Source organism: Equus quagga, chromosome 14 (genome assembly GCF_021613505.1).
Source record: "Equus quagga isolate Etosha38 chromosome 14, UCLA_HA_Equagga_1.0, whole genome shotgun sequence".
NCBI classification, from domain to species: domain Eukaryota; kingdom Metazoa; phylum Chordata; class Mammalia; order Perissodactyla; family Equidae; genus Equus; species Equus quagga.
The window spans coordinates 78,312,860-78,339,496 of NC_060280.1; the positions used below are offsets into that span (position 1 = coordinate 78,312,860).

General features: G+C 41.2%; 1 protein-coding gene across 4 annotated transcripts in view; it reads right to left on the reverse strand.

The window, feature by feature from the left end:
- Positions 1-26,637, reverse strand: part of PRDM10 (PR/SET domain 10) — a 93,431-nt gene that overhangs the window by 46,992 nt on the left and 19,802 nt on the right. For 2 of the 4 annotated variants that reach the window (XM_046638076.1, XM_046638079.1), the window contains exons 2-4: positions 11,441-11,626; positions 9,638-9,802; positions 6,860-6,919 (exon numbers count right to left, since the gene is read on the reverse strand). In XM_046638076.1, coding sequence (XP_046494032.1) covers positions 6,860-6,919; positions 9,638-9,802; positions 11,441-11,509 — 294 coding nt within the window. In that variant the 5' untranslated portion in view covers positions 11,510-11,626. The remainder of the gene's footprint in view (positions 1-6,859; positions 6,920-9,637; positions 9,803-11,440; positions 11,627-26,637) is intronic. The other 2 variants (XM_046638077.1, XM_046638078.1) reach the window with 2 other exon arrangements.

Consider the following 26,637-nt stretch of genomic DNA (forward strand, 5'->3'; position numbering starts at 1 on the left):
CTACGGGGCCAGTGACGAAATTTGAAATTCGGATTCTGACACTGCCCAGCTTTGTCCACTATGTCACAATGGCCCCCGTGGAGTTAAGTCTATTCAAGGAGAGCAGAAGAGGAGCTAAACACCACACACTTCGAATGCCAGAGCAACAAGGCAACCACACCTGCTCCCGAGGCGAAGGCCAGGCAGCAAGGTGGAGAGCAATGTGTGCCAATTTTACTTAAAGGAAAAGAATAAGAAATGAAAATATTTTAATCCTGTGTACTTTGTCATACACAACAAAACACGGTAAGAGGAAAAAGAATTTGTTAAACCTACAGTACCCTTTCTCCTTCCCACTTAATATCACTCTCTAATTATTTCTGAAACTACGTAATGCATTTCAGGATACGATTTATCTGAGAAGTAAAATATGAAACTACATTGGACAGCAGCAAACACAACAGAATGCTCCAGGGTTCCTGCTGAGACCAATTACCAGTGCAGCACATTCCCTTCTCAGTGTGTGGGGAGCCACACATGCTCATCTTCAGAAACGAGGAGGAGACTGAGCTTCCAGGTCTGGAGAGCATCGGTGCCTTTCTTAAAGAGGAGGGAATAATATATGAAAAAAGCTTCAAATGGATTTTGCCATCACTGAAAACAATTGAAAATAGGAATCGTTTTGCTAAGAAAAAAACAATGCATCTATCATCTGTGTTAAATCCTCACTCCAATTTTCTTTCCAGAATTTATCCAGGTCACAGAGTAAACTGACAGTCACTGAGGTGTTATAGCCAGAAATAAAAATCGTGCTGGTTGAAAGGAAACTGCAATCAAGAAAGATGCTAGAAGCCAATAGTTATAATAAGTGCCTTGTAATGCCAGGGTTCATAGAGCTATCTGAGAACAACTTTCCTTTTGCACAAAACATGAAACAAGCAGATTCTTTCTGGAGGCTGGAGAAGATGAAGGGCCATTCTGGGTGCAAATGGCAACAAAACTTCTAATTAAAGCTATGCCTTAATATTAAAACAATAAAATACCATTTTGCCTGTCAGATTGGCAAAATTTTAAAAGAATGCAAATACCCAACGTGGCAAGGGTGTGTGGAAATGGGCATTTTCATATATTATTGGTGGGAATGTAAATTTTTTCAGCAGCTGAAAAGCAATTGAGAAAGTCCTATCAAAATAACTTTCCATTTATAATGAGAAATTTCAAACATATATCAAATAGAGAGAAGAATATAATAAACCTCACGTACCCATCACACAGGTTCAACAATCTATCGACTCATGGCTAACTGTATTTCAAGTCCTCTCCCACCCACTCTCCCCCTCACCAGATTATTTTGAAGCAAACCTCAGACACTATACATTTTCATCTGTAAATATTTCAGTAGATATCTCTAAAAGAAAAGGACTTTTGTATTTTATATGTTATCATGCCTAAAAAATTACTCATTCCTTAACATCATCAAATATCCAGTTAGTGTTAGGATTTCCCCAACTGTCACATAATTTTTTTTACGATTGGTTTGTTTAGATCAGGACCCAACAAGGTCCGCATACTGCATCTGACATGCGTGTCTGAAGTCTCCTTTAATCTGCAAACCCCCATTCCTCTTCTTTTTCTTTGCATTTATTTGTGAAGGAAGCTAGGCCATATGTCCTACAGAGTTTCCCAAAGTCTGGATTTTGCTGATTGCATCCTGTGTGTCTTTTAACTTGTTCCATTTTGTCCAGCATGCATCCCATAAGTTGGCAGTGGAATCTAGAGACTCAATCAGGTTCAGGTTCAATTTGGGGGGGAGAAATACTTCATTACGTGATAAAATGCAATGGGAGGTACACAATACCGGGAGGCCTATAATGAATGGTTCTCTCTTTTTAGTGATATTAACAACGTTCAGAGGGTTAAGTTGATCCATCCATTAGAAAGTGCCTCATCAGCTTTTTCCTGATGGTTTCAGACTACTGTTGATAATCATTGCCTAGATCCATATTTCATTAGTAGATGAAAAATGGTGATATTCTAAGCCAATCACCCGCTCTTTATTTATTAGTTGGAATGCTTCCATAAAGAAATTTCCCTCATCAAGTAATTGTTTACCTGCATACATTCAAGGAGAAAGGCTGGACTCTTTCCCATCATTTGCCAGTTTTTTTAAAAATGTGGTGGTCCCCTAGCATCCTCAAATAGTGACCAATGAGTTATTTCTTTTAATATCAGTATCGACTTGTGGATTTTAAATATATTTAATGTATTTGAATCTATTAATGGCATTTTCCTTTTTTTATGGGTCAAATTGTCCTATTTTGGCCCCTTCAATTTAGATTATGAGTTCTCTCCCCAGGACCCCAGAAGTTTTAGTAGCTTCTTTGCATTCTGATAAGACACGACGTTTCAGGCACATCTTATACATTTCCTGCCCCAGAGCTAGAATCTGAGCTAGAATCTATTTCTCTAAGTAGCCCTGATTCCTTTTACTGGAAAATTCTATTTAGAGACCACATTGGCTCATTGCTACTGGATTGATGACTGTATCTAAACCTTTTCGGTGGCCACAACTAGAAAACATATTTTTTAAGAGAAAATATATTATGAGTTCATACTGATGTTCTAATTCAAAATTAGGGTTCTGAGTTTTTATTTAATTTGTTTAGTTTTTATATGTGTATCTTTTTCCACTTCACAAAAAATCTTAGTTCTTAAATAACTTTAAATGTGAATATCTTTAGTCTCTATCATTTCTCTTTGGGGAATTTATTCTAAGGAAAGAATCTGATATGACATCTATGACAGTGTTCTTTATAGTAGCAACACAACAAAAAAAGCAAATAATTTCCATATAAAATAACAATGGAGAATATAAATAATAGCACATCCCTATAATACAATACTATACAGTCAATAAAAATGATGATGTAGCTTTTCAGGATACTATGAAAAGAAACAAATATATATCATCAAGATGAAAGATGAAAGCTACTTTTTTTTCTGTTCTTTTTGTCTGAGATATAATTGAAATATAACACTATATTAGTTTTAGGTGTACAGAATAATGATTCAATATTTGTAGAAAGCTACTTTAAAAGAAAAAAAAATCAAATACTTTGGCTGAATATACAATGGACTATTGAATAAATACGCAAAACTCCAAACAAAATATTTATAAACCAAATCCAAATCCAGACATATATGAAAAGGATCAAGTAGAGTTTATTCCAGAATTCAAGCCTGGCTTAATTTTTAAATATCAATTAATATAATTCACCATATTAACAGAAAAAAGGAGAAAAATCTCAACAGATTCAGAAAAAGCATTTGATAAAAATCAACATCCATGAATAATAATCAACATCAATTAATAATAAACACTCACTAAAGACTAGAAATAAAGAGAACTTTCTTAATCTGATAAAGGGTGTTCTTTTTATAAAAATTCTGCACTAAACATCATTCTTAATAGTGAAAGTTTTTGCTCTGAGAGCAGGAAGGAAAAAAGGAAACCTACTAGCACCCATTCTATTCGAAAATGTATTAGAGATCCCAGCCAGCAGACAAGGGGGAACAAAAGAAGAATTAAAAATAAAAGATAGAAGGATTGTGATGAAAGAAAACTGTCAGTATTCACAGACAGCATGACTATCAAGAAAATAAAAAATAAGAGTTAGAAAATAAAAATTTTAAACATCAGACCATTTATAATACCATCAAAACACACCAAATATCCAGGAGGAAATCTACTGAGAGATGTGTGAGACCTCTACCCAGAGGACAACCTTCGACTTTGATTTTAAATCAGGGATACGTCATGTTCACAGACTGGAAGACTGGAGATTATAAAGATGTCAGCTCTTCACAGACTGATCCAGAGATGCAATGAAAATCCAGCAGGACTTTGGTGGAAACTTCCAGGTTGATTCTAAAACATACGTGGAAAAGCAAAGGGCCCAGAAACTCTTGGAGACTAAACAAGTGGCAGAAGGATCACACTCCTGGATATATTTGGTATATTCATAAAACTGAATACTACCTAGCAAGCAAAATAGAAGGAAAAAAACCCACAGCTACACGTAACAATATGAAGAAATCTCCTAAGCAGAACATTGACCAAAAGACACTAGACAAAAAGGAAACCATACTAAGTAACTCCATTTACATAAAGTTCAAAACCAGGGAAAACTAATCTATGGTGTTAGCAGGCAGGAGAGTAGTTACCTTTGAGGAAAAGGGAAGGAGAAGTGATTAAGAGGGAGCATGAGGATGGTTTTTGGGATCTGGCAATGTTCTGTTGTTTAATCTGAGTATTGGTTACAGGGTATGTTCACTTCATGATATATCATTGCACTATAAGCTTACAAATCGCTTCTCTATATGTATGCAATAATATAATTAAAAAGTAAAAAAAAAAACCCACGCAGTAAGGAAATATGGTGGACATAAAGGAAATTACTCAAATAACTTGGAAAAGAACAGATATAAAAATGATTATAGAGAACATGTTAGATATGGAATGCAAAGAAGAGTCAATATAGTCAGACGAATGTTTCTGAAAAGTGAACAGATCAAATGAAACTGAAAAGGTTTTCAAAGGCCTAACAGATGAAAATGTTCCCGAAATAAAGTCTTAACCTATACATCAAAAAGACACACCCAATGGGGCCAGCCAAGTGGCGCATTGGTTAAGTTTGCACTTCTGCTTCCACGGCCCAGGGTTCGCCAGCTTGGATCCCAGGTGCAGACCTACACACCACTTATCAAGCCATGCTGTGGCAGTCGTCTCATACATAAAATAGAGGAAGATGGGCATGGATGCTAGCTCAGGGCCAATCTTCCTCAGCAAAAAGAGGAGGGTTGGCGGCAGATGTTAGCTCAGGGCTAATCTTTAAAAAAAAAAATAGAAAAGGAATGAGAAAAATAATCAAAATAGACTCAAGATTTCTACAAATTTAAACGCCAGTAAACAATGAAGCAAAATTCTCCATAAGTGTGGTTACTAACAGAACATAAATCTATTAGTTACAATAATAATGCAACTAACACGAACAGTGGAGAGAAGGTGGGAGGAAGTGTCAGTGTGCTGACGTCCGTGTCACCACGGCTGGAGCCAAAGACAGACAGACTGAATGAAGCTCGAGTACAGTTTAGGAAAACCTGATGGCACCAACCTCTTTCAGTTTCACCTCAGTTTCTTTTTCATCTGCTAAACTGAAGTAAATTTAAGTTTAAAGTATTTAGATTAATAACAGCATTTAGGGCACAATGCCATTTTCCCCTGTTTGTTTATCTTTGTCTGTATGTGTGGAAGAAGTCTGGAATAACAGTTACCAACTGTTAAATTAATGAGGATGTTTCTGGGCAGAATTGCTTGCTTGGGTTTTTTTAATGTACTTCCTTTTTCTATTGCTTCAACTTTTTATGAAAAAAAAATATTACTCCAAAAATGAGTGAATGAATTAATCATCTATGAAAGACAGTCAAAGGCATTTCATTTCATTTTTCCTACCAACTTGTAAAGACTAATTAAATCTATCCGTTGCTTCCTTGATGGAATCAATAAATATCCACAGAAATGGACACGGTTCATTTTGTCAAGAATATACCTAATTATTACAGAATTATTAAAATAAAATAACTGCTACAGACTGAATGTTTGCATCTGCCCAAAATATGTTAAAACATAATCCCCAATGTCATGGTACTAGGAGGTGGGGCCTCTGAGCAGTGATTAGATCATGCGGGTGGACCCTCATGAGTAGGTTTAGTGCCCTTATAAAATCGACCGACCCCAGAGAGCTCCCTCGCCCCTCCCACCGTATGAGGACACAGGGAGAAGGTGGCCCTCCATGAAGCAGGAAGGGGGCCCTCACCAGACATGGAATCTGCCAGCACCTTGATCTTGGACTTCCCAGCCTCCAGAACCGTGAGAAATTTCTGTTGTTTATAAGCCACTCAGTCTATAGTATTCTGTTAAAGCAGCCTGAGTGGATTAAGACAAATTCTCATTCAAGTTCACAGACCCCACAAAATTGTAGATCACTACCAATCAGGAATAAATCCAACCATAACTGATATGACAAAGACTCCTAAGAATTCTCTAGATTCCATAAGTAATATTAATACAGCTACTGTTTATTTTTCAAATTTAAAATGGAAGTAATCCAAATCATCTACCAAAAAATTTAAAAAGCAGAAAGAGCTTACTAATGAGAACTTACTTGATAATGACTCATGACACTCAGTGGCTCAGCTAAATAAGAGTCGTACTAGCCAACGTGAAAATAAAAGTATTTGGATTCATATTCCCTTGAAAGTAAGACTGACAATATCTCGCTTTCGCACCTTATCACTTTTACAACCCGGAATAAAATAAGAAAGAAGTCCCTCAAAGTCAAATAGGATACGTTAGAAATATGGATAAAAGGAAAGAAATGTTTTAAAAGAAAACCAAAAAGAATCTCAATATTTCAGAAACTAGAATGAGGAAAGTTGCCACCAAATTTATATGTAATTTAAGCAGGAATTTTTCCCAATATTTCAAAATAGAACAAGTACTAAAATGTTTCCAAATTTCCAAAAAGAGACACTTTTAAAACTCAGGATTATTCTTTGGAACTTGAACCAGTATCCAGACGATATGCGTATTTTTTAAACTTCCCTGACAAATCACTTTTTATGACCAGGCTATTCCAATATATACTGACTGGAGAGTGTTATGTTATGTTCTGCTTTGTTTTTATTAAAGGAAGTGGAGAGCATTCTTAACATATAAGAAGCAGACATCCGGAGAATGCACAGTGCAGAGGGTGAGGGGCAGCCAGGGAACAGCAGCATTCATCATATCACCCCAAACGACAAAAAGGCAACTTATTACCTGCTGAGCTGCAGCATCCTGCTGGACATAAGCTACCTGGCCTGGGTCTGTAAACAGAGTCTAGACCAAAAAAAAAACAAAAAACACCAACTTATCAATAGATCTTTAGATGTCTCGCCTACACTGGAAAAATTATCCTACTGCTAAACACTAATTCTTGTGAGAGTTAACTCCCAGATAGCTAGTAATAATCCTTCACTAATAAAGAAGATAGAGACAGGAATCTTACATTTAGCTAAAGCCTTTCATTCAGATGGCTCCAAAGAGACTGTATAAGCTAACCATCTTGATTGGCTAACAAGTTCACAACTTTACTCTTAAGCAAAGGCTCTCTTGAGGTCAAATGTCACAGCTACTTAAAAGGCATGTCATGAAGAGGTAAAAGACAGCCCATGAACGAGAGCCTACACTGCGTGCATTATCACAGCAGCAGACTTGCGATTAACGGAAAATGGATGGATACACAGACATGCACGAGAGTATCATATTACAACTCTTTCAAATACAAACGCACACTCATTATCAGAAGAGAAGCAGAAGGAAAGGAAATCGAACTTAATGTTCCATAGGTTCCTTTTTGGATAAAGCCAGTAAAATCACAATTTTTAAAAAGCTCTGATTGTAAACACACAATAATTTGGGTCATGATGCAGCAAAGCTAACCAGAGAAGGAAAACCTTCAAAATTATTTTAGCCAGGGCACCACAGAAAATCTCCCATCCAGAAAAATCTTCTTTCCTCTAAAGCTTTTAAAAGACTAATTTGTCCAACTATAGTTAAGTTTTTATTCCAGAGGTGTCAGATTCCAGCCAGTGTCGGATTGCTTAGATTTGACATTAGAAAAATATAAGTCAGACATTTAGTAACATGGTAATAAACTAAAAGTTGGGCACAGGATAGTCTTAACATAAACGATGTGACCTTATTTTAATATAGTTTGGACACTAAAACCAAGCAGAGGCATTCCAAAAGTACCATCTGACTATTTGGCAACTTCACCTTTATACAGATTTGAAAGGGATTAATTAAGTGGGCCCTATTTTCTTCTTGGAAGTGATTTGAGCCTCTTGATTAAATACTGCATGAGGGCAATTTTTTTTTATGTTTTTATTTTATTTATTTATTATTTATTTATTTATTTTTGAGGAAGATTAGCCCTGATCTAACATCTGCTGCCAATCCTCCTCTTTTTGCTGAGGAAGACTGGCCATGAGCTAACATCTGTACCCATCTTCCTCTCTTATATGTGGGACACCTATCACAGCATGGCTTGATTAGTGGTGTGTAGGTCCCTGCCTGGGATCCAAACCAGTGAACCCAAGGCTAACAAAGCAGAACGTGTAAACTTAACCTCTGCACCACCAGGCTGGCCCAAGTGCAAATTTTTATTACCAGGATCCGACTATAAAAGTATGGAACTTTTTTTTTAATGTATTTAAAAGTGCTTTGTAGGGGCTAGTCTGGTGGCCTGGTGGTTGGGTTTGCGCACTCCACTTCAGTGGCCCGGAGTTTGCAGGTTCAGATCCCGGGCATAGACTTAGCACCACTCATCAAGCCGCACTGTGATGGCATCCCACAGAAAACAGAGGAATGTTGGTACAGATGTTAGCTCAGCAACAACCTTCCTCAAGCAAAATGAGGAAGACTGGCAACAGATGTTAGCTCAGGGCCAATCTTCCTCACAAAAAAATATAACAATAATAAAAAAAATTTTTTTTAAAGTGCTTTGTACATTGTAAAGCACTAACAATCGAAACAAACATTTATATATTGGGGAATGTGCACGTCAAGCATTTGGAAATTAATACTTGAATTCACTGGCAAAAGAATACAAGTGGCTCTAGCTGTACAGCTTTCACCCTCACCTCTATTACAGTCCTACATATCAGTCAGTTATTAACAAATAGAGTTAATAAGCTAGTAGGACCCTTTGCTTACACGTGTAACTGAAATAATCTGTATTTTTTTATTGAGTTTATGATAGTTTACAATCTTGTGAAATTTCAGTTGTACATTATTGTTTGTCAGTCATGTTGTAGGTGCACCCCTTCACCCTTTGTGCCCACCCCCCACCCCCCTTTCCCCTAGTAACCACTAATCTGTTCTCTTTGTCCACATGTTTAAATTCCTCATATTGGGGCTGGCCCAGTGGCGCAGTGGTTAAGTGCGCCTGTTCCACTTCTCAGCAGCCCGGGGTTCGCCGGTTCGGATCCCAGGTGCGGACATGGCACCGTTTGGCAAGCCATGCTGTGGTAGGCGTCCCACATATAAAATAGAGGAAGATGGGCACGGATGTTAGCTCAGGGCCAGTCTTCCTCAGCAAAAAGAAGAGGATTGGCAGTAGTTAGCTCAGGGCTAATCTTCCTCAAAATAAATAAACAAATAAATTCCTCATATGAGTGGAGTCATACAGAGATTGTCCTTCTCTATCTGGCTTATAATCTGTATTTTTTTGATGAGTCATCTTTGATTAAGCTATACAAAACCAAATGCCATTTTTGGCCTGGTTCTTGATACTTCGGGAAAGTCGCAAGTTGATAATCTCATCAATGGTCAGTCAAGAGAAGAACTGCTCTAACTCCTTCTTATGTTTAATTTAAATAAATAAACCATATTTTCCTCTGCCAAGTTGGTTATAAACCCCTGGAGAGCACAAATCTTATCTGAATATTTCCTACGTCACCAGCCCCTCACACAGTGACTGGCAGAGAGTAAACATACTTAATTGGTGAATTCACTGGTTAATAAACGAGTTATACACAATAATCCTTCACATGCCTGCGCGGCCTCCACAGGATGGATGTACACCAGTGTATGCTCCGGACCGTCCACTGAAGTGTAGGAGGCACCATCTGCCGTGTACACCACCTGCTGGGGCGGGCGAACCTGGTCATCAGTGTAGACAATCTGAGCCACAGTACCAGCGTCTGGAACAAAGTGTACCTGGGGCAAAAAGCAGCAAGTATGTAGCAACTGTCCACATAGAACAAAGCAAATCTCACGCAGACAGGTGGCCGACTGAGCACAGCACACATTTGCAGTTCTAAAGTACCCCAGAGAAAGGAGAACGGGGACTGACACACCCCATCTTCACTGAGATGGCAACTCGGAGACAGGATCCAAGGACCACGTCACTGAGTCACTGCTTAATATTAGGCAACTGATTAAATTCCCCTCTGCCTCAGATGTCCAATGCAGATAGCCCTTTGGGGAGTAATGAGGGAGTGGTTAACTGGTCCTGGGAGTGTGACTGAAGATTTCTGGTTGACAACATCACTAGGTTACAAAATACAAATTATTCTGCAATGTGAAAAAATATGTCAAGACTCAAAAGCCAATTGCTCTTGACATATCATAAAAATTCTACTTTATAACTAATAGTGCCTTTCAGCAAACACACTAAAACAGGATCACTTCCTTTCCTACAAGTTCTTTCATACTCCGAGGCCACACGGGAGGCTTTTCAGTTAATCTTTGCTGAAACCAGTAAAGGTAACAGAATTCCTCACCAGCTAGGGAAAGATACAGAAAATTCGAATAAAGTACTTTTCAGGGGTTTTGGACAACTATTTCAGTTGTCACCAGGGTGAGTCATTTTCTACGCCCCAAGAACTAAAGCGGAAACTGAATTCCGTAAAATGCTTTCTGAGCAGCCAGCTCATGGTTTCCATGAGACCAAACAGCATTCTTGATGGTTCTGCCGGGAGCATCTCTGGAACTTTTTTTCTTTAAGTATTCAGGCTCAGACTTTTAAATTATACCAGATGATCAACTTTATTTATTGCAATACTTCTTATATTGCTTAAATTAAATAAAATGTGTATTTATTTAAATGTTTAAATGTTAACTTCCTGGTTTGGATAATAATACCGTGGTTATGTAATTTAATGAAAAATTACATTTAAATTACATATTTATTACAATGCTTAAAAATTAAGTTTTATACTTTGGTCACATATGAAAACGTGGCCCCATGTTACTGCTGACTCTTCTCAAAATTCAAATCCATACCAAAAATGCAGAAATTTGCTTTTGCTAAGAACAGTCAAAAGAATGTGTAGCTGGTATGACAGCAATTTGGAAGGCAGAGGTCATGGATTAGAGCAGCATCTGAATAAGCGACTGACCTCCAGAGCTGCTGACCCATCCGTGGGACAACTTTCAATTAGAGGGTTTCCTTCTGAAGTTGAAAAGAAAAGAAAAAGCCACTCACTTTATAAACATATCTTATACTTTGTTTCACACGAAGAATCAAAACCCTATACTGGATAATATAAAAGAAACACAGCACAATTTGAGGCTTTCAGCACCAAAGACGTAAAACGAACCAGGGTAGTGAAACATTCCCACGGTAAGTTGGGGGAAGGCAGAAAAGCCTGTGAGTGGTTCTGAATCCCACTAACGCAGACTGAGGGAGCATGCGCAGTGTTGAAACACCGCCTATGCCCCACGGACCAGGTCTGCGCGTCAGCTGCCTCCCAGCTCCTCACCACTGAGCGGAAGCTGCTATCTCTGCAGCTGTCCGCAAACTGTGCCCAGCTAGAACACCACTGCCGACACAAGCTGGAAAGCCCTCTTCACCTGCGCAGCATTCTCTTCGTGTTCCGCAGACGGAGGCCACACGTGTGAGCTTTCATCTTTGGAATCCATCTTTTCCCTACTGGGCAGCTCCACGTCCAGGGCACCTAGGGCAGGAGAGGGTGGAGCACAGTCATCTGTCTACCACGTGAGTGTTCATGAAGGACAGAAGACCTCTCTGCAATGTGCCTGAAAAAGAGAGCAAGGGAACCCAGACTTTAGACAGATGGATACATTTTAACAGATTACAGTTTCAACCACAGAGAAAAAACAGTCTTTGTAAAAGATAATACACCTGGCAAAAAGGTAAAAATGGAGAAGCTATTTGTGGTAATACAATGTGTTGCAGGCTCGCTATGTTCTAGACACACAGTAGGTAGGTGAACGCTCATCAGAAATCCTGAAGGCAGTTTTCTCAGCCCTCCTGCTGAGAATGAGGTCCCCAGATGATCAGTGCAGGCCAGTGATGGTTCACACGGCAGTGCGATGGCTGCACAGCCCCAGCTCATCTTTCTCTGCACAAAGGCTTAGACACTGACTTTCTGTACCCCATACTTGAAACGAACAGCAAAATAATCAAAGACACAAAACCAAGAAAAAATGGCAGCAGGGGGCTGAATTTTCTGGGCCACAATTTGGTGAATAAAAATATAACCTTTGTTTCCCCTTGGCCAGTACAGCAGTGATTCGGGAACAAAGCAAAAGCCTGGGTAAGCATCCACGTGCACGAAATCTACATCCTGAAACCTTATTCTTTTCCAAAACAGTGTTTTTAAGGTAATCAATGTTCCCTTTTGATAATGATAACATGTTGACATCTTTAAAGTCACATGAGACGTGCCCTTTAATAGGACAGCAGGGCAGCCTGCGTGAAAGACTACCTCCTGCCACCCCATCAAAGGGGCACACAGAGACAGGAAAGGTACAACGGCTCAGAACCCCACTACCCTAAAGCTAAGAAAGACCACTGGCCAAGATCCAGCCAGAATGTTCTCCATTATTAATGGAAATAAGCTGAGAAGCACATTCTTAGACTACACATGCTCCAACCTCTGAACCAGAATAAAACCCAAAGAAGAAAGAAAGACAGTGGAAGACCCAACGTCTGGGCCTTACTCTGGAACACAGGAACTGCCACGTCCACACTGTGTGGGAGCTTCTCCCGAGCAGCTAAGGAGCCTGCTCCTGCCTCACCTCCACACTACCATCCCCACCCCGCCAGAAACGGCCCCCACCACCCACACTCACCCTGCAGACACCCTACCCTTCTTCCCTCCATCAGACGGCACTGGAAACAATGCCCATGCCCACCAATAGGGGACTACAAACAAAGAGGCATGGTGGAAATTTCTGGAGAAGTGGAAATGTTCTATTTATATCTTGTACGTGGACTGGGGTGGTGCTTAGACAGGGAAAACATATGCCAAAAGTCATCCACCTATTCAATTAAAATACGTGAATTTTATCACGTGTGAACTATACTCTAATAAAGTTCATTTTTTTTTAAAAGTACATCTTCCTTGTGTAACAGTACTATTTACGCAAAAACAAAAAAATATTCAGGGTGAGTTACACAGTATGTGAATTATAACTCAACAAAGCCTTTATAGTTTTTAAAAAGAAACAAAAATATTAAGAAACCTAGGAAAAGGGGCTGGCCCAGTGGAGTAATGGTTAAATTCACACACTCCACTTCGGCGGCCCGGGGTTTGCTGGTTCAGATCCTGGGCGCAGACCTACACACCACTCATCAAGCTATGCTGTGGCAGCATCCTACATACAAAATAGAGGAAGATTAGCACAGATGTTAGCTCAGGGACAATCTTCCTCAAGCAAAAAAGAGGAAGATTGGCAACAGATGTTAGCTCAGGCGCAATCTTCTTCACCAAAAAAAAAAAGAAACCTAAGAATAAATGTCACTAAGAATATAAAGATCTATATGAAGAAAACCACAAAATTGTACAAAAGGACATAGATGGCTCCGTATTACAAAATCATAAAATGTCTCACACAAGAAGCATTTTTTAAAATTTTTTATTTTGAAATAATTTTTATAGAAAAGCAGGAAAAATAGTACAAAGAATTCCTGTATTTTTTCACTCAAATTCCTCCAAAATTAACATTTCACCATGTTTACTTTATTATTCTCTCTCTCTTTTTATCTGAATCATTGAAGAGCAAGCTGCAGACACAATGCCCCTTTACTCTAAATTCTTAAGTGCCTATTCCTAAAAACAAGACATTTTCTCATAACATAACCACAGTACTGCTATCAAAATTAGGAAGTTAACATTGAAACAATACTATTAGCCAATTTACAGACCTCATTCCAATTTTGCTGATTGTCTAATTAATGTCCTTTATAGAAAAAGAAACACCTTTTTTTCTGGCCCAGGATCCAATCTGGCATCGCACACCGTGCATTAGCTGTCCTGTCCCTTCACTTCCCTTGGACTGGAACAGTCCCCAGTCTTTCATAGTCCTCCCTGACCTTGACATTTTTGAAATGCATAGGCCATTTATTTTTCAGAATGTCCCTCAGTTTGAGTTTGTCTGACGTTTCTTCATGGTTAGATTCAGGATATGTATTTTTAGCAGGAATACCACAAAAGAGATGTTGTGTCCTTCCTATACAGGAATTTGATATATTTTTTTTTCACCTTGGTTCATCGGTTGCACAAACACTCAAGTACATACTATGCTAGGCACTGGGATGCGGCCAGGATCAAGCCAGGCTCATCTTATGTACTCAGGAAACATACACAGCCCAGAAGGCATTTCTGCATTTGTTTTCATTTCTAGAAAGGTGCTTATTATTTCTTTTAATTTTATTTATATCTTTTGTAATAGGTAGTAAATTCAGTTGGCTCAAAATTCAAAAGGCACAAAAAAGGTACACAGTGGACAATCACCCTACCTGGAGTCCCGTAACCACTCTTCAGAAGCAACCTGAATTATCAACTTCTTGTCTACTCTTCCAAAGATACTTTATGCACATACAAACAAAAACATACTCTCTGCCTCTCCAACCACAAATAGCAACATACTACTGATTCTATACAAAATAGCATCTCTTCTAAATCTTGTTTATTCCACATAACACTACACCTTTTACATTGTTCCCTATCCATATATCATCTCCTCATTCTTTATTACAGCTGCATCATTTCATTGTATGAATATATCAGAATTTACCTAATCAATCTTTTGTTGATAAACATTTGGTTATTTCTAATCTTCTGTTATAATAAGAAACACTGTGATGAATAACTTTGGATATACATTGTTTTACACGCGTTAGTATAATGAATACTTATGAAGTCTCTGAGGGAAGATCCTGATCAGTTAAAGTGGCTGTCCAACTGTAAAGGCATTATTAGTTTCTGAATCCCAACACTGGCATTCATCTCCCTGTGCCTTGTGTATGAGGGCACCAGGGAGCGCCTCTGACCTGTGAAGAGGCAGCAGTTAGTACAAAAGGCGTAGTGATTAAGAGGTTTGAGCTGGACCTGGATTCAGGTAGCAATTCTGAGAGACTTAACAGACCTTGGGCAAAGCACAGAAGTTCTCTAACTTCCTCTTCCTTCTCTGTAAAATGGGGATGATAAGGTTATTGAGAGAATGACGTGAAATAATGCATGTAAAGTGCTTAGCACAATGCCTGCTACATAATAAACACTCACATGTGAGCTTTAAAAAAAGGTATTCAATCAGATTGCACCTGTCTGTCTAACTGTCTGCCTCCCCATCTCAACTCTAAGTTCCTTCAGGTCAAGGAATGCATTTGTTCACGAGAGTAACTAGATCTGGCATGTGGCAAGTAATCCACAATTTGTATGGAAAGGTTTAAAAATATCAAAGTGTGCAGTGAGGAAAAAAGAGGACACCTATCCCAAGTGGGTTATTCGGGGATGACTTCTGGGAGAAGACGAAGCTTAAGGATGCATAGGAACAAGTAAGGAGAAACGGGAAGGCACAGGACATTTACTCCCAACTGAAATATTGTTCTTCTAATCTTACCAAAATAAGGAAGTAGAAATTACATGACATAAAACACCAGTAAACGGCAAAAGGCAAGGATAAGGAGTGTTGGGGGAGGAAATAACTATTTAGCAGATGTGGAGCAAAATAACAAAACAGTTAATCTGCACAGAGGAAAGTTTGATAGTAAAATTTAGCAATTAGGATGTGAAATACTGCCCAAAATGGCAGTTCCAAAATAATTTTAGAATACAGCTAGCAAATAAAGAAGCCCAAGGTGGCGAAAACTCTTTAATTCAAAAAGTGTCTGGAATCCAAAACAGTGACACAGAATACCCAGTTAGTAGTTCTTATTCTTTAAGATATGGTTCTAAGACCTATTGAGCTTCTGTAATTACTAGGCTATTTAAAAACACCAGTGTAACATTCTGCAATTATTTATTCTTTAAAAAATTGTTCAAGAAAATTGAATTCTAAGCATGACTCCACCACTAAGTCAGTCACTTTAAATCCTCTAGCACAGTGTTCTCATCTGTAAAATGAGAGTATAAAATGGTTTCTAAAGTCTATTCTAGCCTTAAACTTAGATGAGAAGCAGCAAAGTAAAACAGAAAATCCATAGACTCTGAATTGAACATCCTGGTTTTGATACTGGCCCACCTGCTCGCTAGTTGGACCATCTTGGCCAAGTCACTTAAATTCCCTGGGCCTCAATATGTATGTATGTAAACTAAGATAATAATTACCTCCTAGAGTTATTGTGAGGGTTACATGATATATGTACAAATTCTAGGCACAAGATCTAGCACACGTAGCGCTCAGATAGATCACCTTTCACATTTTACAGATGAGCTAGAAGAGCTTCAGAATTTTTCGAAACATTTCATATTTCTTTCATACCTAGCAATTTATCAAACAGCAAATGCCCTGTATGTGAACTTCCTTGATAGTAAGGCTTGTCACATTTGTTTTCCTGTTTTTATTTATTTTTTTTTAACTGTACAATTTATAGAGCCCAGTCAATCTTGATCTATAAGCGATGGGAAAGAAGAATTCCTGTAGCTACTTTGGCGCTGTCCAACAGGTAGGTGCTGACAGGCTCTCTAGCTAGGGACGCACTTCCTTCACGCCTCACCCTTTGCCTCTTCTACAGACCTGAAAGAATAGGAGCAACACAAACTAACCATGTCTAGAAAATGGTCATCCATCTTCCCTCCTTTTACCCATTGTCCAAAATGTTACACACTTCATTTCCAGGAAGAGAAGGACACGCTTGCGTTTCTATCCTCTCTAATGACTTTATCCAACAAATATTTACTAAGTACTTAGTACGTGCCAGGTACCATTCTAGGTCCTTAAGAAACATCAGTGTATATGAAAAAAAAAAAAAAAACAGGGACAGGCCAGTGGTGTAGTGGTTAAGTTTGTGCACTCCGCTTTGGTGGCCCAGGGCTCACAGGTTTGGATCCCAGGTGCAGACCTAGCACCACTCCTCAAGCCATGCTGTGGCAGCGTCCCACATAACATAGAGGAAGACTGGCATAGATGTTAGCTCAGAAACGATCTTCCTCAAGCAAAAAGGGGAAGATTGGCAAGAGAGGTTAGCTCAGAGCCAATCTTCCTCACCAAACAAAAACAAAATGCCTTTTTGAAGCTTCCAGTCTAGCTATTTCTTCTTGAATAGTGTTGTTTAGTTGAAAGTATCAGCTTTAGAATCAGACAAAGCTGAGTTCTATGCTCCCAAATCTAGCATGTGCTTAGTAGGTGTGATGATATTAGTAAGCCACTTACGGTCCTCAGTCTCCTCATTTGAAAATCCAAATTATCTGCCCAACATGGTTGTGTCAGAATTAACGATCTGTATTTCATCAAGTCTATAATGCACTTTTTTTCACATTTTAACATTTCTGAACTAGGGATCTAGTTTTACAACAGTGGTGTCCTGCAGTTGCTATCATCCAGGTGGCAGTCAGGATGTGGATGCCACTGCTGTTGTGTGTGACCTTGCTCTGTCTTCACTTCACTGAGTCACGTGTATTGTCAGCAGTAGACACCCCAAGTCTAACTGCCATTTTAAATGTCTTCAAAAAGATTACACTATAATTGGCATTAAAACTGAAAGGCATGGGAACAGCAGCTGGGCATAAGTTTGCTTAGGGAAGCAAATATCCAACACTGGAAAAATGACCTTAACAACCAAACCTCCGGGCCCTGGGTCTAAAAGACAGTGATGTGGATGAAGCTGCATTATGCAGTGTTATTACTGAGATATGTGGGAGGACTGGCCTGCCACAGGCTGAGTAAGAAAATAGCAGGAGCAAAACTCCCAGAATGGGTACTAGCAAGCGCTTGGAGGAGATTCTTGGTGACAGTACTGTGCCCTCTTTTAGGAAACACTGCATCATTTGAGCCCACGCAGGGATGCCAAAAAAAACAAAGAAAGAAAGAAATGCTGCACCACCAACACTCTTGTGGCACAGAGACACATCAATGACTCTGAGTCAAAAGTGATTCTAAAGAGTCAAATTCTGAAAGTGGCGAAATTTTAGGAATATCTTCATTTATTTCACTTATATTTTCCTTTGATGAATGCACAAGAGTGGTGTGATAAAAATCTATGTCTAAATAAATCTAAAAGCTCTTTCAGTAAGTATATAATAAAAATTCTAAGTGGCCAAAAGCATTTGTCTCAAGTATAATTGGCAAGGCTTTTTTCTTCTGTAATGATACATAAAATAATTGTGTATCTTACCATCAACATCTAGGATTCAATAAAACACGGTTACATTTGGGATCACATAGCATAATGATGAACAGTCAAGAAATGGTAGCAGTTTTTTTCTTGCTTTGTGAACATCAAGCATAGAAAGGTGGGCAAACCTCCTGCCCCCGTGGACTCACACCCAGTGGGAGAGATGGACAGCCCACCTGCCAGCTCACTCCACAGAGACACCTGCATGGTAAGACAGACAGCAATGAAGGGGAAGGGGAAGGAAGAAGGAAAGATAACTCCTACTTTTTCAGCCAGTTCACTAATCAGGCTGGATGAACCAGACAACGGAGAATCCTAGTGCCCTCAGCCTGTCCTCCTCACAAGTCCAACAGCTCCCATCCTGCCACTCACCCCAGAGCCATAGCCCTTCACCCACCAGCCTGGCCCCTACCATTGCTGAGTCTTGTCTGCTGAATGAAGCCACTACTTCAGAACCACTCAGGACTTACAACTGAGAAGCTCCTGTTTCATCACCAGCACGTAGAGGTGAAAGAAGAAGCCCAGACCCACCTTCAAAAGGTAGATGTGTGCCTGGGATAACAAGTTAGACTATAAATAGAATTTTACTTTTTTTTGGAGGAAGATTAGCCCTGAGCTCTCTGCTGTCAAGCCTCCTCTTTTTGCTGAGGAAGACTGGCCCTGAGCTAACATCGGTGCCCATCTTCCTCTATTTTATATGTGGGACGCCTACCACAGCATGGCTTTTGCCAAGCGGTGCCATGTCTGCACCCGGGATCCAAACCGGCGAACCCCAGGCCACTGAAGTGGAACGTGCGAACTTAGCCACTGCACCACCGGGCCGGCCCCAATTTTATTTTAAAATGTTGTTATACATAGTGATTAAGTTCCACAGGATTATTGGTATATTATTAAAACAGAGGTTTCTGTACTGGTCTGGCCCCCTCCCTATATGCCAGATACATCATCATTTATATGGAAAGAAGTGTACCACATTCCAAACAGTGTACGTACAAATAAACTTTTCTAGCTCATTACAGACTGACTAACTAGCCTAAACTGCTGGCTCCTTGCCTGAAATCCAACACTACATATGCCACAGAAAGAAGTTAGGGCCCGGCCCGGTGGTGCAGCAGTTAAGTTCGCACGTTCCGCTTCTCAGCGGCCTGGGGTTCGCCGGTTTGGATCCCGGGTGCAGACATGGCACTGCTTGGCACACCATGCTGTGGTAGGTGTCCCACATGTAAAGTAGAGGAAGGTGGGCACGGATGTTAGCTCAGGGCCAGGCTTCCTCAGCAAAAAGAGGAGGACTGACAGTAGTTAGCTCAGGGCTAATCTTCCTCAAAAAAAAAAAGAAAGAAGTTAGAGGAAGACTAATGGACCCGCAAAATGAACATAAAAACCATGGGAAAGAACATGGAGATTGAATTCCAATCTACAGAGGGAGCTGTGGATGGGCTCAGGATGAGACAGAAGGGAGCCAGGCACCACAGTGGGGAGGAGGGGGCAGAATTCTTCTGCTGGTCTTTCCCTGATATTTCCCTGAGCTCCCACTGCCCAGGCTTGCACCATCATCACTGCAATGAGGAAGCCAGCAGCCAGCCTGGTGCTGCTGGCAGTGAGGAAACCTCAAGGCAGCCCACGGAGGCTGGGCGGGGAGCAGATGCCAAGGCGAGGAGACCAGCTAGCTGCCTCCCCCAGAGCCAAGGCAGAAGTGTGCAGTGCAGGAAGTTTCCTCTGGGGCAAACAGGTGTGGCTGGGCCCAGAGGCCCTCTGGCCTGGTGTACAAGCAATTGCGTATTTTTCATTTGTTTGTTTAATCTTCCGTCTTTCTTTGAATGAACATGTACAGCTACATGGTGACTTTGGCTGACCCAAGTATACGAAGAGCATCGTCAGGAACACTTACAGAAAAATTAGTCTCCATTTAAAGGAGGACTGCTTGAGTTTGCTTTAAACTAGTTATCAGAAACACTGCAGCCACTGCAACAGGACTTGGTTTGCCATCCTCATGTTAGAGCAGGCTTTGGGCTCAGACAGCCTGGCTTAAAATCTTGGATCTGTCACTCACAGCTCTTGACAATTTGTTACTCTCTCTGAGTTTCAGTTTCTTCATCCATAAGGCTAAAGAACCAAAGCATATCAAGTATTTAACAACACATAAGAATTGTAACTAATGAACCTAACACAAAAACACCTTCATGTTGAGAAACAGAAAGGAAACTCTTCTGAAGTCATATTTGAGATTAACTCCAGGGGCTGGCCCGGGGGCCAAGTGGTTAAGTTCACGCGCTCCGCTGCAGGCGGCCAGGTGTTTCGTCGGTTTGAAGCCTGGGCGTGGACATTGCACTGCTCATCAAACCACGCTGAGGTAGCGTCCCACACACTACAACTAGAAGGACCCACAACTAAGAATATACAACCATGTACCGGGGGGCTTTGGGGAGAAAAAGGAAAAAAAATTTTTTTTAAAAATCTTAAAAAAAAAAGATTAACTCCACTTGGTAAATGAAATAAGTGATTTCACTCTTTGTAGAGAGAAACAACATGTTCATTAAGGCACTGAGTCATAAAAAGGGAGAAGAAAGACTACGGGGAATCTAATTCTAAGACACAATAATAGAATTTCAGAACTAGAAGAGAAATTCCAGGCCCATGGTCTCAAACATGCTCAGAAGACAGGACCTCTGAAGTCACAGTGTTCTTTGCTGAGCATCATGAAATATTAATATATCTCTTTACATCACAAAATAATAATAACTAACATTTGTACGGCACTTACTATGTGCCAGTCATGTTCTAAGTACTTTACGTGTATTGATTCATTTAATCCTCACAATAACTGATGAAGCAGGTAGATTATCACCTCCCTCTACAGGTGAGGGACTGAAAGAGAGAGGTTAAGCGACCTGCCCAGGGTAACAGAGCAAGCAATGGCAGAACTGCACTGGGAGCTCAGGCAGTCAGGCCGTGAAGCCTGGTGTTTAGCCACTCTCCTACACTGCCTCTACTCCCACAAATGAAGAACATTGACCTGTGTCATCACTCCAGCACAAATAATTCCATTATATGAACTATAAAAAATCACATCCAACCTCACCTTATAATTTTTTTTTTCCTGAGGAAGACTGGCCCTGAGCTAACATCGGTGCCCATCTTCCTCTGCTTTATATGTGGGACGCCTACCACAGCATGGCTTGATGAGCGGTGCCATGTCCATACCTGGGATCTGAACCAGCGAACCCTGGGCCACTGAGAGGCGGAAGATGCGAACTTCACCACTGTGCCATGGAGCTGGCCCCACCTTATAATTTTTTTAAGCTATAAATTAAGCAAGACAAGGTGCTCCCAAGTTTTCCACTAACTTTTTTTGCTACTTGTTCATTTGTCACCTCCTAGTGCTGGCTAAGATGACTGACAGATTAATGAAATTTAGTGGGATTAAAATCTCAAAATTAAGAAAATTCTATCCTTTACTTTTCTTTAAATGGAAGAATACCTTGGTCCAGCTCTAGAACACTAGTGTGTGGGGGAAGACAGTCTGAGAACCACTCATCTAGAGCAGCTTCTGTTTTATAGATGACAAACCTCAAGAACCAGAGAGAGTAAATGAATCACTTCAAGTCACACAGCAAATGAGACACAGTACAAAAATCAGAGCCTGAGACTTCAGCACCCTCACCCCTACACCACACTGCCACCACCGACTGACTGACTGACTGACTGTGGAAAGGACTGAGATGAGTCTTAACCAGAGATTCCTTGCATTGCCTAAAGCTGTTTATCTTAGCTTTGTCTTATTTCTTTAAGCTTATTGTCCTTGACTCCCCGGTTAGAGAAACAGTCTTGCACTTTGTAGCCCAAATCAAGGAAAACAGCATCACCAGCCATCACAATAGTGCAGCAAAGTAAAGGAGCTGTCTGTCACTCAGCCTTAGGAAGGAAGGAAACTCTGATAACTGCTCCAACGGGGATGAACCTTGAAGACATTATGCTCAGTGAAATAAGCCCGTCACAAAAGGACAAATATTGTATGACATCACTTATACGAGGTCCCTAGAGCAGTCAAATTCATAGAGACAGGAAGTAGACCAGAAGTTACCAGGGGCTGGGGAGTTACTGTTTAACGGTATAGACTACCTGGGGTGTTAAAGAGCTCTGAAAATGAACAGAGGTGACGGCTGTACAATATTGCGAATATGCTTAATACCACTTAACAATAGTCAAATGGCAAATTTTATTTTACACATACTTTACCACAATAAAAAAAATTAAAATAAAAACATGCTATAGACGACCTCAGTAGTAATCGCCAATCTACTCGGCCACAGTGGGAAGGGGACTTCACTGGTCCCTTTCCCACCGCAATCATGAATAGATGCCAGGGCCACTCAGGGCCCCTCCTCCTCACATGCAGAATGCACCCTGACCTCCACTAGTGCTTCCTCTGCTCAGCCAAATGGAAGCTGCGCTCCCCCTGTCATCACTGCAGTAGCCCCCAGCTCAGGCCAAAGGAGCTGGTCTCCAGCATACGCCCTCCTGGAGGCCTGGGCGCCGACCAGCTGTTCTTTTCCCGCAGCAGGGCAGCCACCACGAAAAGCACCTGCCAAGGCGCCGGCACACGGTAGGGGAACAGCAAACACGGGGATTGCTATCACTGCCAGCGTCCTGTCAAACCTCAGTCTCATTCTTCCTACTTCTGAGGTACGGATACCTCACTACACAGGATCCCTCTAAGATGTTTCTAGGGGGTGAGGAAAGAGGAGATGGAAGGGGACAAAGAAGGCCCTTGTCCAGTGCACTTTCCTGTTAAAGGCCCAGTCAGCACACGCTGCCCTATGGACCTATTTCGGTTTTTTTTTTCCTCTCTGCTTTTTCTCCCAAAATCCCCCCAGTACATAGTTGTATATATTTTCAGTTGTGGGTCGTTGGACCTATTTCAACTGCTCCTTTTGCTCCACCTCCAGTTTCCTAACTCACAAATTCTCCAGCTCTGGCTCTGGATTTATTTCTTGGATCTCTGACTCCCGACTTGATCCGTCTCGGGTTTCACGCCACACTTTCTAATGCAAGGTAGGAAAGTGCCTACCCCGTTGGCCACGCGAGAACCAAGCATCACGTGCAGTCCTCCGGTTGCGGCACTGAGCCACTGGGCACACGAGGGAAGACGGTGCGCACACGGCCAGTCACGGGGGCAGGACATGCTAACAGTATGGGATGCCCACCATGTGCCAGACACCAGTCTAAGCAATTAACACGCACCAATTCGTTCAATTAATTTAATGTCCACAACAACCCAACAAAGTTGTTTAAAACTCATATCCTCACAATTTAGGAAACTTAGCACAGAATCATAAACGAGTGCTCTGCTCTGAACAGCTGATAACCACCGCATGACTGAGGGGTTACAGTAAATGTGAGGGCTGAAAATTAGACCAAGGGGAATGAAAATAAAGAGTTCCTGTTACATTCACTCATTTGGAATGGCAAGCAGAATTTCACATTTAACTGATTTCTGGAACAAATAGTTTTAGAACTCAAGAGAAGAGAAAAAATACTGGACTTAGTTCTAAATAGTGAACAGGAACAGGCAGTGGAAGTAGCAATAGAGAATAACAAAATTACACAAATTTCAGCACAAATTTCCCATTCTTGCTGAAAGGGGAAGCCCAAATAATCTAACACATAAGTTTCACAATTTTAAAAATCCACAACAAATTATTAACATTGACAAACAACGGAAATGCATTGTTAAACACAACCACCATACTCTAACCCAGCCCAGCGAGGTTTTCCAAGGGCCTCAGACACTGTGACTCACGCCTGCCCTCACCCCTGTGAGAGGGTGACACGCTGCGGTGCTCTCCAGCGCTCACAGAGGCAGTGCCCGCAGGGAGCGGGGATGCACCCTTCCCGCAGCCAGGGGTCTGGCCAGCGGAGTTCCCTCCGTTTGTCAGAGCTCGGTCCCATCTGATTGCACCCTCCAACCCCAGCTAAGGAGCTACTGGAAACCCACAAGTTCGGGCAGAGTAACAGGACTACAATATTTTTTAATTCCACTAGGAAGTAAAATAAACACAATTTTAGTATAAGTAATATGCCTAAGGAACAACAAGTTTCTGGGAAAGTAAATAAGCAGGGAAACCAGGCTGTCATAAAGGCTTTCAACAAATTAAAAACATAGTAACAGTGGCTGGCCCTGTGGCCTAGTGGTTAAGGTTGGCATGCTCCACTTTGGAAGCCCAGGTTCAGTACCCAGGCACAGACCCACACCACTCGTCTGCGGCCATGCTGTGGCGGTGACCCACACACAAAATAGAGGAAGACTGGCACAGACGTTAGCTCAGGGTCAATCCTCCTGAACAGAAAATAAAATAAAATTACAACAATAAGCCTTTGACTAGGTTCCAAATGAAAAGTGTTATTAATTAAGCTGCTATGGATTTGGGATATTTCCATATAAACAGAGAAGTCTAAGGGTAAAGATAAAGAATGAGAAAGTAATAATAATGGGGTCCTCTAGGTGTTTCTACTGATACCATTCCCATGTAACACTTGTTATAAATGTTAAGAATGAAGCAAGCAATGAAATGACCAAGACTGCAGAAAAATTCCTCCAGATAAAACTTAATGCCATCGGAAGGGGCCAGCCCCGAGGCCAAGTGGTTAAGTTCACGTGCTCCACTTCCACGGTCCGGGATTTTGCTGTTTGGATCCTGGGCACAGACTTGGCATTACTAATCAAGCCACGCTGGGGCAGCATCCCACACAGCAGAACCAGAAGGAACCACAACTAGGGTATACAACCATGTCCTGGGGAGCTTTGGGGAGGAGAAGAAGAAAAAAAAATAAGATTGGCAACAGATCTCAGCTCAGGACCAATCTTTAGGGGGAAAAGGTTTTATGCCATTGGAAAAGAAACTCCAGAAAAACTTTCAGAAACTGGATAAGTGAGCAGACAAGAGCAGATAAATTTCAGAATAAGCAGTACTTTTAATATTATGAGACTGAGCTATCTGTTAAATCTAAAAACTATTGCAGACTACATCCTAAAGAAATTTTCGTTAACCTGTTTCTGACTATCATCAAGGACAATACTTTGTAACCAGAAGAGAATTGAACTCAGGTTCTTAAAAAAAACGGTTAAAAAACATAAGATGACAAAAATGAAGAGTATGGAGCAGGTCTGAAACAATGGCCTTGGCCTTCTTTTCCCCTCCATGTATGTGTCCCTTTGCCCTTCCACTTCCCGTGCAGAAATAGGCAACGACTCCCCCCATGATTCTAGTGCACAAAAAGGGCTTTGGAGACTGTCAACTAAGGGTTTTCTTCTTTGAAAGTTTCTTTCTTCCAGTCAGGGTTGTAGCGCTCCTTTCTTCATGCCTCAAAAGAGGCATGCAAGCAAATCTCTCTTCATGTCAACCCAAGAAATGTGGGCTTTTTCTCCCTAGTTCAGATAAGAACTTTTCATGTACCAAAAAACAAAGACAGATCCTCCCATCCCATCTGACAGTTTGTTAGCAATGCATTAGAACCCCATCAAGTCATTCAAAAGAACGCACACCATTCACACAAAGAAAAGAAAAACCTAGGCCGGGAGACTTGGCTGGGGGTCTTAGCCTGACGGTCCTACATTAAAATCTGAGAGTTCAAAAGGAACCAGCACGCAGTACTAAAGAATGACAAACCTTGATGTTTGCCTTTTCCTTTTTACGAAGAACAGCTGGTTGGCTGGTAAAATGTGAAGGCAATTTCAAAGAGAAATCTACCAGGAGTCCTCTATTCCACTCTCACGAGGTTTCAGGTGGAAACCTCAAAGCAGCAGAGTGTACCACAGGCCTCCAGAAAACCGCACAAACCGTTAGTGTCTGACTCAAAGGATGTTCACAAAGTAAATGCGTGTGGATCAAGGAACAGAATACCACCAGCGCCGCAAAGCCTCATGGCGCCCTCTGCCCAAGGTAACAGCCGGCCTGCCCAGCGCTCCAACCACCCTCGGGCAGGCACCTCGAGGCCAACGAGCTGACTCCAGGCTGGTCTGCAGTTGCTGTAAGACTCTAAGACTGGGTCTTCTCCTAGGGTGCCCTCCACAGGTTGCAACGGAGATTTTGAGGTGTTTCCTAGGGAGTCTCTTCTTGGCTGAGCCCTGAATTCCAGTTTTGGTCTTCCCAGCAACGTGGGATTCCCAAAACCCCTACTCTGGCTGAGCTACGTTTTGCTTGATTTGTTGGCCTCTTGACCAGCACATTTAGTCAGCGAGTACATCAAGGGGAAAACAGTGCCCGACTTCAGGCTCGCTTCTCTGTATCTCCCTTGCGTCTGGGATGGTGGCCCTGCACTCTGCCTGCCTTTGCAGCCCTTCAACTCTAACTTTTTATCTCCCCAGGGTTCTCTGCCTCTCAGCAGCCCCCTTCTGACAAGCTTCCCAGCCTCCTGATCCACCACAAGAATCAGAAAATGCTCCCATAGGAAAAGCAGGTGCAGAAAG